Below are 12492 nucleotides of genomic sequence, written 5' to 3' on the forward strand. Positions count from 1 at the left end.
CCTTTGAAGAGGGGGATGACCGCAGCTGCTTTCCAATCTTTGGGAATCTCAGACGACACGAAAGAGGTTGAACAGGCTAGTAATAGGGGTGGCAACAATTTCGGCAGATAATTTAATGCAAGGCTGCCGAATCAACTACTTCTATAGAAGTGTTTGAAAATATTTAACATTTCCTTCAAATGGCCTATGATTTGAAAATATTTTGAAATACTTTTTCTAAAAACATCACTTCAAATAACCCTAGAACTGAACAGACCTGGGTCAAATGCACTGGATTGAAGTGCCTTTGAATGGGGTACAGTAGGTGACAGGCGCAACGGTTTGTGTGTCAAGAACTGCAACGCTGCTGGGTTTTCCACTCTCAACAGCTTCCCATGTGTGTCACGAATGTTCCACAACCCAAAGGACATCCAGCCAACTCGACACAACTGCGGGAAGATTTGGAGTCAACATGGGCCAGCATCCCTGTGGAACACATTCGACACATTGTCGAGTCCTTGCCCTGACGAATCGAAACTGTTTTGAGGGCAAAAATTGGGTGCAACTCAATCTTAGAAACGTGTTCCTAATGTTTTGTGCACTGTATGCATGCATACATCCCCTCTTATGTCAACAGGAAGCAATTGACACTAGGTCCAGCTGGCTTGCGATCTTGTTTCTTCAGTACTCAAACCTTTAAAATGTAGGCAAAAAAAAAAAAAAAATGCTATAAATGATTCACTTCCTCTCGAACACCTATGCACATTCACACATTTAAGTGAAATAAAGCTAGCCAGGTTTTCGTGTACAAATCTTTAATGGCTTAACACAAAACCATCGCCATTTGCCTTGGCTCTGATAAATATAACACTTATGTTTGTGAGAGAAAAACAAACTGCAGTGATGAATCTGAGGGGCAAAAACATGCTGTGTGTGTGGACTCCGACTGTTATCAATACTGTTCAGATAAATCAGTCATTCAATGATTAGTGACAACAGTGATGATATGCGAGTTACTTCCGGATCCTATCAATTTAATGCAATAATTAGATGGAATACCTCTCTTCCAGGACAACAGAGCTCCTGACAAACAGTTTAGCTCAGACCCAAGACAATCTCTCTCCCCTAACATGATTCTTATTAATACTATTAATATAATAGTCTTATTATTAAGACTTATTTATACAGCCCAACACAAAACCATGCACTTAAAATGGAGAAATTGTACATGGCACAGTTTGGGGGTTAGTGTTAACCCTCACAGTGTAGTCAAATAGGTACAAACAATACTACTGCAATACAACCTTACTCCTTATAGCGTTACATCCTTACTAATTTGACACCTTTACTAACTCATATGCATTGTACACACAGATAATAATTTTAGAAGAGTCAGAAGGGATGGAGCGTAGGGTACAGGGGTTGCCAATTGGAGCCTACTGGGGCACAGGAGACCCGATCTCGAGCAGGTCATCATAGTAGGTTGGCTGAATCAGTCTGTGTCCTACAAGGTCTTCCCCTCTGATGGGCCATCTTTATTTCCCCCAGAGTGACAGTAAAGCCCCCCCCCTTCTCCTCCCTGGAACAGAAATGCAGCAGGATGCACAGATGTCACATTTATTATGCTCCCCTTCTGTGTTACGCTTTCTTTTTATTTATTTCCTAAGGGACACGTGGTAAAGGGAGTTCACAGCACCTTAATACCCATTAATATTTAGCCATAAGTGAAAGACAAATACCGGTGGAAAGAATTATAACAGTATGAACTAATATTTCCTTATAACGCTGACTTGAAACACTGGTTTTATATTATTTTCCCATTAATGTTTCAGCAATGATATATATATATATATATATATATATACACACAAATGAAAGATTCAATTATCTTCTCAATGTTAAATCTATAATTCAATAACTACAGAGCATTAGAGGCTGACTTCTTGCAATACAGAATTCTTAGTATAAAACGTTTTAATCTGTGTGCGCTGTTTACCATTGTCAGCGATGGGTACCGCGGATGCAGGAGAGGCTCGCCATATCCCCGGCCGGTCCACCGGCTGGGACCAAAATCCGGACACACATCATAACATGTAAATGATGTAGGATAGGAAAACGAGTCCCATGATGGCGAAAAACATCAACACTAAAATGTCCAACATGATGAGAATGCCGGAAAAACGGAGGATGCTGATGTATCGCTAGAATACACGACGAAGAAATAGGCAGCCTCAACACCGGCGCAGATCGGCGGATTCCGAAAATAGCCGGACCAGAATAATCGCTTCCCTACATGAAACCCCTCCCGTCAGATACGTTGTATAATATTCCACGCGTGGAAGCATACCCGTAGACATTAAAACCAGGGTGGGAAGTAGCGTAAAACAAGGGACATGTTTATTTTTGCCAAGGGCCCAGTCCCGTGTACGTTTAATACATGCAATCTGCGTCCAGCAAACTCGTAGTCATATAGCCAAGTAATCACACCGAATGAGGAAGCATTTACACCGAAGGAAGCAAATAAAACTGGACGCTACTGAGTAAAAATGACATTTTATTGAATCTGTAGAATGTTTAAGTACAATTCGAAGTGCTGTAACAGGGCAACATTATGCTTTTCTCAGGTCTTTAAATTAAAACTGGAGTCTGTTTTTTAATTTTTTTTTTAAAGAATGTCAATATATGCATGTTCAAAAATAGGAATAACAAAAATGCTATCAAAACAAAATCATTTTTTTTGATGGAATGCACAACATCGGTCTGAATGCTAGGTCAGTGTTTGGTTGATGCGATTTATGTACCAGTATCATACAAAAGCAGGGAAGGATTGATTCATCAGAAGCATAGGACATAGGAGTCTATAATTGGGGAAGAAGGTTTGAGGACTCTTGGCCATAGGACTGATAGGACCATATACATTGGGGGAGGAGAACAAGGTGATGATATGAGATGTGATACAGCAGAGTTTGGGAGTGATACCAAAGCAGAGGAGCATATTGGTCTCCTGGCAGATTCATAGTCTTACTTTGCCCCCCCTCTCTCAGGTTTGGGGGGGGGGGGGGGAATAGCAGTAGTATGTGTTAACAGCATCTCTCTCTCTCCTAGCCCCATCCAACCCAATACAGACATGGTACAGTACATGTCTATGCCTTGCCACTGTGGTCTATCATCACTCCAGTCACACAAAAACACCATTGTCTTGTCTTTGGCCACTTTGGATTTGTTTCCCGCCAATCAATGATCACCGTCATTCACCTCCCTCCTAAATCTACCTAGCAACTAAAACAAATCCACATCACTTCGAAGGAAAAACAGCTGCGGCAGCCAACGTGGGCTTGGTTTATCCCCCATCTGTAAAACACACCAAAGCCTCCAAGTAGCCAAGGCAATTTTCTTTTGAGAGGCATTGACTGCAGATACTGTACAAGGCCATCCAAATTCATACAAACTCCAAGAACTCTCCATTCACTTCAAGCCAAACCGCCTCCTCACTCTTTATTCAGTTACTGAAGCAAAGCAACGAGACTTCCAATAGCTCGACCCCAAAACTGCCCTTCATACAGTGTGTGAGTTTAAAAATGTCCAGTTGTCAAGTAGAGAGGTCTTGGATGCTAAATGCAGGCCTAGACTTACCTTTTCATCTGCATGGCAATCTGATTATCTAGTCAGGTTGAGGTGTGTGTTGTGTTCATTCTAGTTCAATTTAAAACATAAAACATTACAAAAGTTGAAGCCAGAATTATTGTCCAACACGTTCCACCACACTGGTATTAAAGTGGGTACCGTTTACCCTTCATACAGCCCCTCACCTCATTAAATCAAATCATTCCACACTACATCTTTAGTCTGCAGGCAAAGCCCCTTCCCCAGCCCCATGACCTATAACCCAAAACAACTGTACAATATCAAACTACGTGGTGAGCGTATTGTTTTGTTTTCATAAAGTTGAACATTATTTTTAATCCCATGTTGTTCCCCCCTCCCTCATCTGTGACCCGTCACAGTGAAGAGAAATAAACAGTAGGGTGGCAAAGAGAGAAGTAACAGAGGTCCAGGAGGAGAAAGAGTTCACCCTCGACTGAAACCACGTCCCTCTCCAAGCCTCACGCGGTCCCGTAGGACATGGAATGTACAACGATCGTCGTCACTGGAATTATCTGCCCACGATGGGACAGCCAGACGGATCTCGTAGCTACCCCACTACGAAAGTTAGGTCATTGTTGCATAACATTTCTCAGATTTTTCCGTGCCAACAAAGGAACACAGGTTTGCCACTATATTTGGTAGGGAATGTCCGACCCATAGACTGTCAGAAATATCTATAACGCAGGCGAGAGGGCGGGGCCTAATGTTACTATGCGCCATGACAACTGCTCATTAATGAGCATGTGAATATTCATGAGCCAGTGGCACTCCAGAACATTGCTGTCCACTTCTCAAGAGTTTCATGGACAAGAGAACTGGGTGAGATAGTCCAGTCACGAGTTGGCACAATAAAACAGGAAAATTGGCTTGACAATTATCAGGCAATTACATAACCCAGGAGGTTGACGGTTGATTTACCCCATGGATCTAAATCTGTGGGATTGCTAACTCAGCATATGCACACGTCTAGACAAACTAGCGTGCCTTATTGGTTCATAAATCGAGTTGCCGTTTTATTTCTGAAATGTATTTGATACATTGACATTTTTTAGAATAAGCCTCTTACAATACCAAACAAAAGCAAAAAGGAAAATAAAACAGCATATGAAGTAGAAACAATAAGATTTACCACAGCCTGGATTTCTGACCTCAGTTCAACACTTCTCATAAGGACTGGAACGTTAAACAACCAAAACAAATGAGAGAAAAAAAAATTGACAATACAGAATTGTTTTGAGAATTGTGTTTGACCTTCGCGCTTACGATCGAGCAACTCGGATGTTGGTCATCTTGGAATAGGGGGCAGGGCCTGGCCCAAACTCCCCCCACTCCAACCATAACCACCATAATCACGTCACTCATCTTTCTGTAAGACTGTCATTTGAGGCTGCGGGCGGGAGACAGCAAGAATGAGGAATATCTTCACACCCACTGACTGAGGTGATGACATGATTGTACGATGATTGTAACCACGTCCCCTAACTAACTCGTCCCTGATCCCTCCTGTACTTCAAATGCCTGAACTTGAGGTACAAGGCATGGGCAGGAGGTGCTCTTCAGTTAAGATAGGATTCCAGTTTAGTTTCAGAACAACACCCGCAATGCAGTGCAGGACAGGGTAAGACAGGTGAGGGAACAGATAAGTAATATTGATAAATGCGCACGTGTGGTAATAGAAATATATAAGACCTCTCTGGTAAGACTGATACTGTAGACTGCTCACTGACTGGCTGATGCGACAACAATGGGGTAGTGATAGGTTAATGGAATGTACACAAGTCAAATATTCAAGCTGAGTTCTAACTGCCCAGATACAGTAATATTCTTCACTGAGCTTCCAGTCAGGCCAATTTCAGACAGTTTCAAAAATGGAAGAGAAAAAAAAAGAAAAGAACAAAACCTTCTGAAGATGCCACACCCACATTCTCGTGACCACATTGGCCTCAGTTCTCTGTCGTCATGGCAACTTGATTGGCGAGGTGGGGGGGAAGGGTTCATATCGTTTTTGCATCATAGTTTGCTGGAATATGAAGTGCTGTAGCTAGGATAGTGGTCATACACTGTATGACCCCTGACGTGTGTGTGTATAGCCTGTAAGATGGAGGTATGATACTTCTGTAAGACTTAAATTCCACTTGGGACAGCGCTTTTAGTGGACCGAAGAATTGGGACAGAGACCGGCAGACAGACGACAGCACAGACAGACAAGGCAGACAGACAGACATTCAGACAGAGGGAGGGAGTCTGTCGTTGGAGGAAAGCAGACCAGGGGTATACCGGGGGAGGTTGAAAAGGGGAGATGGAGGAGGAAGAGGGGGTCTTACAGGACAGATCAGAGAATGAGTGAAAGAAATAGAAAGCGGCATTAAGATGAGATGGCACTGGGCTTTTCACTTGCTTCTCTCACCCCCCACCCCCCACCTCCCTCTTTCTCAGATCAGATGGCCTCTACATAGTTAGCAGGCAGCATGCCCTGCTGGCCAGTGCGCTCCACACGGCCGTACATCCAGCCCTCGTCGATCACCTGCGCGTCTACGATCACGTCTCCTTCCAGGAAGCCCACCTCGTCCTCGTCGGCTGCAGCATAGTCATACACCGCCTGGTACCGCTTCTACACACAGAGAGCGGGAGGTGTGGGGGGGTAGAGGGAATAGGAGGGAAGGGAGAAGGTACAGAGAAAGGGAGAGAAAGAGAACACCACATTCAACAGAGACAGTAAGAGTCTCTGCTAACAAGACAAAGCTACAAGGGCGGGTCATGTGGATACTGCCAGGCACAGTGGAGAGAACAGACCATGCAGAGAGAACAGTGCATCCCAAATGGAGAGTCCCAAATGGCACCCTATTCCCTATATAGTGCACTACATTTGACCGGACCCCAATGGGCCCTGGTCAAAAGCAGTGCTTTAAAGTAGGGAATCGGGTGCCGTTTGGGACGGACCCTAACACAGTAGTGAGGAGGGTCTCTCTGCCTCACCCCGGAGCTGGGAGGGGGGGCGGCGGCCGCCTGGCGGACTGGTCCAGGAGCCGCAGCCGGCTCATAGTTGTAGTTCTTAGACGCAGCAGGGGGCTGGTGGGGCAGCTGCTGCTGGAACACTGGTGAGAGAGGGAAGGAGGGGGGAGGAGAGAGAGAGGGAGCGAGAGAGAAGGAGAGAGTAATGTGAGAGAGGGAAGGAGGGGGGAGGAGAGCGAGAGCGAGAAGGAGAGAGTAATGTGAGAGAGAGGGAAGGAGGGGGGAGGAGAGAGAGAGGGAGCGAGAGAGAAGGAGAGAGTAATGTGAGAGAGGGAAGGAGGGGGGAGGAGAGAGAGAGCGAGAGAGAGAAGGAGAGAGTAATGTGAGAGAGAGGGAAGGAGGGGGGAGGAGAGAGAGAGAAGGAGAGAGTAATGTGAGAGAGGGAAGTAGGGTGGAGGAGAGAGAGCGAGAGAGAAGGAGAGAGTAATGTGAGAGAGGGAAGGAGGAGAGAGCGAGAGAGGGAGAGTGTAATGTGAGAGGGAAGGAGGGGGGAAAAGAGAGAGAGCGAGAGAGAAGGAGAGAGTAATGTGAGAGAGAGGGAGAGATTGAGTGATTGAATCAGAGTGAAAGATAGACATTTCTGGCTATTCAGTCTGACAAACGGATCCCCCAGTCTCTGGCACTCTGAAAACAACCCCACCTGTCTCTCATCTCCTCCTGCTGTATTCCACCTCTATCTAACTGGCATCCTATTGGTCAGCCCCAGGGCTCTGAATTCCACAGCAGAGCAAGTCAAAACTTGCAGCCATCATTTAGCGCCTTTCAGTTAACTATAACAATGACTATGTTTGCGATATTGAAAGGTGATAACATGTACAAAGTGAATGCACAGGTTAACCACTAGCTCACAATCATAGTGTGCTGAAAACAGGAGCTGTCCACAGAGCAGAAAGATCAAACACATTTTATGACCAGGGATAATGTAACCATTTGTCTACTCTCACTGATGTTAAAACTGCAAAATGTAAACAGAATTCGTAACATGCGAGTTATAGATTTGTCATTCTCATTAAAAGCAAGTCTAAGTGGAAGATCTGTTCTATGTGCGCTATTTCTATGCTTCCCGTTATTCTGTCGAGTTTTTGCGTCTTTTACTCTAGGTTTTGTACACAAACAGCTGAAAACACAATATTCTTTGTTGTGAAACATATATTTTAGATGGTACAATGATTCAACACTTGCTTGTGGAATGTGGCAAACTATTCGAATTTTAGCGACCAAGAAAATGGCAGTGAATTTTTAATAAACGCATAGTCATAGTGTGTGTGTGTGTGTGTGTGTGTGTCTCTCAGCATGTGTACCTGGATTGGGGCTGTTGGGCTGGGGAGATGGGATTTCTCCTCCCATCCTGTTCTTCTCAAACTCCTCATGGTACTTAATCTGTACAGACAAAACACACGTGCGAAAATCAGACACATTATACTCCCATTGTGACACTTAGCTCATAGAATGACAAGATATAACACCCAGATATCATGTATGGCGCTGCTTAGTTTGATAAGAAAACCCCGATTGCATCCTGTCGACTCAGTCCAGCAGATAGCCAGTTAGAGAAGCGAAATAAAATACAGTTCCTGTTGTGTCCAGCAGGTGTCTCCAGATCCCTCCCCAGGCAGGCAGGCTGTGTGTAATAGGTGGGGGCGCTACAGTGCTAGGCTACACGCTGCTGTGTTTCTACAATAGGCCTGCTGACACAGAGGAAATGACATCGCAGCCAGGAAGTTGGGTGACCTCAGCGCTGCCTAACAACCCTCGCTGACACATGAGGAACGAACACGAGAGAGACCGAGAGACCTAAAGCAAGTGGGTGAGAATGGCTCCTTGTTTATTCAGGTAAATCAAAGCGGCATCAACACCAGCCCCAACATAATAACCCAGCCAACATCACAGAGAGAGACAAGGACAGCATTCATCTCCAAATGACCACTAGCCCATAAAACCCGAGACAGATCCGTTACTGCAGCATAAGAGCCCTACTCACGTTCCCAGCCTGACTGACTGATAAAACTGACTGACACACACAGCCTAGATTCTGCCCTCTTTCTCCCTCCCTCCCTCCGCCCGGCTGGGTGAAAGAGGCCTGTGTGTTCAGGGTGTCAGAGAAGAGTGTATTCACAGACTGACTGGAGGAGATGCCAGTGTTACGTGTGAGCGAGGACATTGCGTTCTGCGACGGCGAGACAGAGCGAGCAATGTGTTTCAATATGTTATGTGAGAGAGGCGCGTCTGACATGACTTCTGTTTGTCTGAAAGGCGAAGGTCGCTCACAGATGGCGTGTGAGTGCGTGAGGCTGAACAGGAAGAGCCCAGCCCTTGCCAGACCCAGTCCCGGACACAAAAGAGCCCCCACCCCTCTTAACCTTCACTACATGAATCAGGAGAAAGTAAAAGGAGGTAGGAAGGAAGGGAGAGAGAGGGATGGAGGAAAACAAATTAAAGTTCAAAATAAAAATGTCAATTAGAGTCATATGACAGAGAGATAAGAAGAAGAAAGAGAGAAAAAGACAGAAAGATGGACTAGATAGACAAGTCCAGACAGACGGCTGTGAACGAGAGGGGGCTGGAGTTGGACATCTCACATTTCAAAGGTAGCTGGACAGGCTGACACGTCTGTCTCTCGCCGGACTACTGAGCGTGTGTGCAGCCGAGGTGGGACAGAAAGTGGGGGAAAGGAGGAGGGAGAGAAAGACTGAGATAATCAACCGCGCCCCTTGGCTTGGTCTGTCCACACATACTCTTAACAGCTGGGACGGTTGCTACGGACTTCTCAAAACACGTCATGATGTTTCTCTTCTCGCTGCATTTGCCTGGGGTTGTAGAAGTGTTGATGTGTGTGACACACAGAATCTGTTCCATGTAGGAAAGCAGTAATTAACCATCACCCTCCACACACTCATTAAGTCATTAGAGAAGACCGAGCAGGGCAACTGCGTGCTGTGTTGTCAGGGTGTGTGTCCTTGGTCTGCCAGCGCAAGCAAGGCCCTGGGCAGCGGCCTTCTGCAACAGAGGATCACAGAGGGAGGTAGTAACGTAACCCTGTGCCCAGGCTTCACTCAGCCTAGATAGATAGACTGTACTTCTGGACTAAGAGACAATCTGCACATCAATAGAGTGGTAAGGAGGTGCATGGATATAGATATATACACACAGACACTATTTCAGCCACACCCATTGCTGACACCATGCGCAATAGTGCCATTACTCTAGAGCAGTGGAAACGCGTTCTCTGGAGTGATGAATCTCGCCTACCTGCCCGAACGTATAGTGTCAATTGTCAAGTTTGGTGGAGAAGGACTAATGGTCTGGGGCTGTTTTCATGGTTCGGGCCCCTTAGTTCCAGTGAAGGGAAATCGCAACGCTACTGCATACAATAACATTCTAGACGATTCTGTGCTTCCAACTTTGTGGCAACAGTTTGGGGAAGGCCCTTTCCCGTTTCAGCATGACAATGCCCCCGTAAAGGCCTCCCGGGTGGCGCAGTGGTCTAGGGCACTGCATCGCAGCGTTCGAGCCCTCTGGGTTCGAGCCCAGGCTCTGCCGTAACCGGCCGCGACCGGGAGGTCCATGGGGCGACGCACAATAGGCCTAGCGGCGTCCGGGTTAGGGAGGGTTTGGCCAGTAGGGATATCCTTGTCTCATCGCGCATTAACGACTCCTGTGGCTGGCCGGGAGCAGTGCACGCTAACCAGGTCGCCAGGTGCACGGTGTTTCCTCCGACACATTGATGTGGCTGGCTTCCGGGTTGGATGGGCGCTGTGTTAAGAAGCAGTGTGGCTTGGTTGTGTTTCGGAGGACGCATGGCTTTCGACCTTCGTCTCTCCCAAGCCTGTACGGGAGTTGTAGCGATGAGACAAGATAGTAGCTACTAACAATTGGATACCACGAAATTGGGGAGAAAAGGGGGTAAAATTTAAAAACAAAAAAACAAAGACAATGCCCCCGTGCTCAAAAAGGGGGGTCCATAACCGAAATGGTTTGTTGAGATCAGTGTGGAAGAACTTGACTGGCCTGCACAAGGCCCTGACCTTTAGGCCCATCGAACACCTTTGGCATGAATTGGAATGCCGACTGCGAGCCAGACCTAATCGCTCAACATCAGTGCCCGACCTCACTAATGCTCTTGTGGCTGAATGGAAGCAAGTCCCCACAGCAATGTTCCAACATCTAGTGGAAAGACTTCCCAGAAGAGTGGTGGCTGTTATAGCAGCAAAAGGGGGACCAACTCCATATTAATGCCCATGATTTTGGAATGAGATGTTCGATGAGCAGGTCCACTTATTTCTGGCCATGTAGTGAAAATAAATAAATAAATAAATAAATAAATAAATAAATAAATATATATATATATATATATATATATATATATATATATATATATATATATATATACATACATACATATACACATATATATATATATATATATATATATATATATATACATACATATACACACACACACACACACACTGCTCAAAAAAATAAAGGGAACACTAAAATAACACATCCTAGATCTGAATGAAATATTCTTATTAAATACTTTTTTCTTTACATAGTTGAATGTGCTGACAACAAAATCACACAAAAATTAATGGAAATCAAATGTATCAACCCATGGAGGTCTGGATTTGGAGTCACACTCAAAATTAAAGTGGAAAACCACACTACAGGCTGATCCAACTTTGATGTAATGTCCTTAAAACAAGTCAAAATGAGGCTCAGTAGTGTGTGTGGCCTCCACGTGCCTGTATGACCTCCCTACAACGCCTGGGCATGCTCCTGATGAGGTGGCGGATGGTCTCCTGAGGGATCTCCTCCCAGACCTGGACTAAAGCATCTGCCAACTCCTGGACAGTCTGTGGTGCAACGTGGCGTTGGTGGATGGAGCGAGACATGATGTCCCAGATGTGCTCAATTGGATTCAGGTCTGGGGAACGGGCGGGCCAGTCCATAGCATCAATGCCTTCCTCTTGCAGGAACTCCTGACAATCCAGCCACATGAGGTCTAGCATTGTCTTGCATTGGGAGGAACCCACGGCCAACCGCACCAGCATATGGTCTCACAAGGGGTCTGAGGATCTTATCTCGGTACCTAATGGCAGTCAGGCTACCTCTGGCGAGCACATGGAGGAATGCCTCCCCACACCATGACTGACCCGCCGCCAAACCGGTCATACTGGAGGATGTTGCATGCAGCAGAACGTTCTCCACGGCATCTCCAGACTGTCACGTCTGTCACATGTGCTCAGTGTGAACCTGCTTTCATCTGTGAAGAGCACAGGGCGCCAGTGGCGAATTTGCCAATCTTGGTGTTCTCTGGCAAATGAAAAAAGTCCTGCACGGTGTTGGGCTGTAAGCACAACCCCCACCTGTGGACGTCGGGCCCTCATACCACCCTCATGGAGTCTGTTTCTGACCGTTTGAGCAGACACATGAACATTTCTGGCCTGCTGGAGGTCATTTTGCAGGGCTCTGGCAGTCTTCCTCCTGCTCCTCTTTGCACAAAGGCGGAGGTAGCGGTCCTGCTGCTGGGTTGTTGCCCTCCTACGGCCTCCTCCACGTCTCCTGATGTACTGGCCTGTCTCCTGGTAGCGCCTCCATGCTCTGGACACTACGCTGACAGACACAGCAAACCTTCTTGCCACAGCTCGAATTGATGTGCCATCCTGGATGAGCTGCACTACCTGAGCCACTTGTGTGGGTTGTAGACTCCGTCTCATGCTACCACTAGAGTGAAAGCACAGCCAGCATTCAAAAGTGACCAAAACATCAGCCAGGAAGCATGGGAACTGAGAAGTGGTCTGTGGTCCCCACCTGCAGAACCACTACTTTATTGGGGGTGTCTTGCTAATTGCC

At 46.2% G+C, this 12492-nt stretch overlaps 1 protein-coding gene and 1 long non-coding RNA gene across 2 annotated transcripts in view; both read right to left on the reverse strand.

Moving 5' to 3' along the window:
- Nucleotides 1-777: 777 nt before the first annotated feature.
- LOC149978899 (uncharacterized) lies at nt 778-2282 on the reverse strand. Its single transcript, XR_016485924.1, has 2 exons — nt 1976-2282; nt 778-1558 (listed from the first exon to the last, which is right to left on the reverse strand). It is a non-coding gene; the product is annotated as an uncharacterized LOC149978899 (long non-coding RNA).
- A 234-nt stretch (nt 2283-2516) lies between these two features.
- The window catches only part of lasp1 (LIM and SH3 protein 1), a 39665-nt gene continuing 29689 nt past the window's right edge, over nt 2517-12492 (reverse strand). Inside the window, exons 5-7 of the mRNA XM_021557647.3 lie at nt 7938-8016; nt 6601-6719; nt 2517-6235 (exon numbers count right to left, since the gene is read on the reverse strand). Of these exons, the coding sequence (XP_021413322.1) occupies nt 6062-6235; nt 6601-6719; nt 7938-8016 (372 nt within the window). The 3' untranslated portion in view covers nt 2517-6061. The remainder of the gene's footprint in view (nt 6236-6600; nt 6720-7937; nt 8017-12492) is intronic.

Source organism: Oncorhynchus mykiss, chromosome 13 (genome assembly GCF_057628025.1).
Source record: "Oncorhynchus mykiss isolate SJ-2025 chromosome 13, ASM5762802v1, whole genome shotgun sequence".
NCBI classification, from domain to species: domain Eukaryota; kingdom Metazoa; phylum Chordata; class Actinopteri; order Salmoniformes; family Salmonidae; genus Oncorhynchus; species Oncorhynchus mykiss.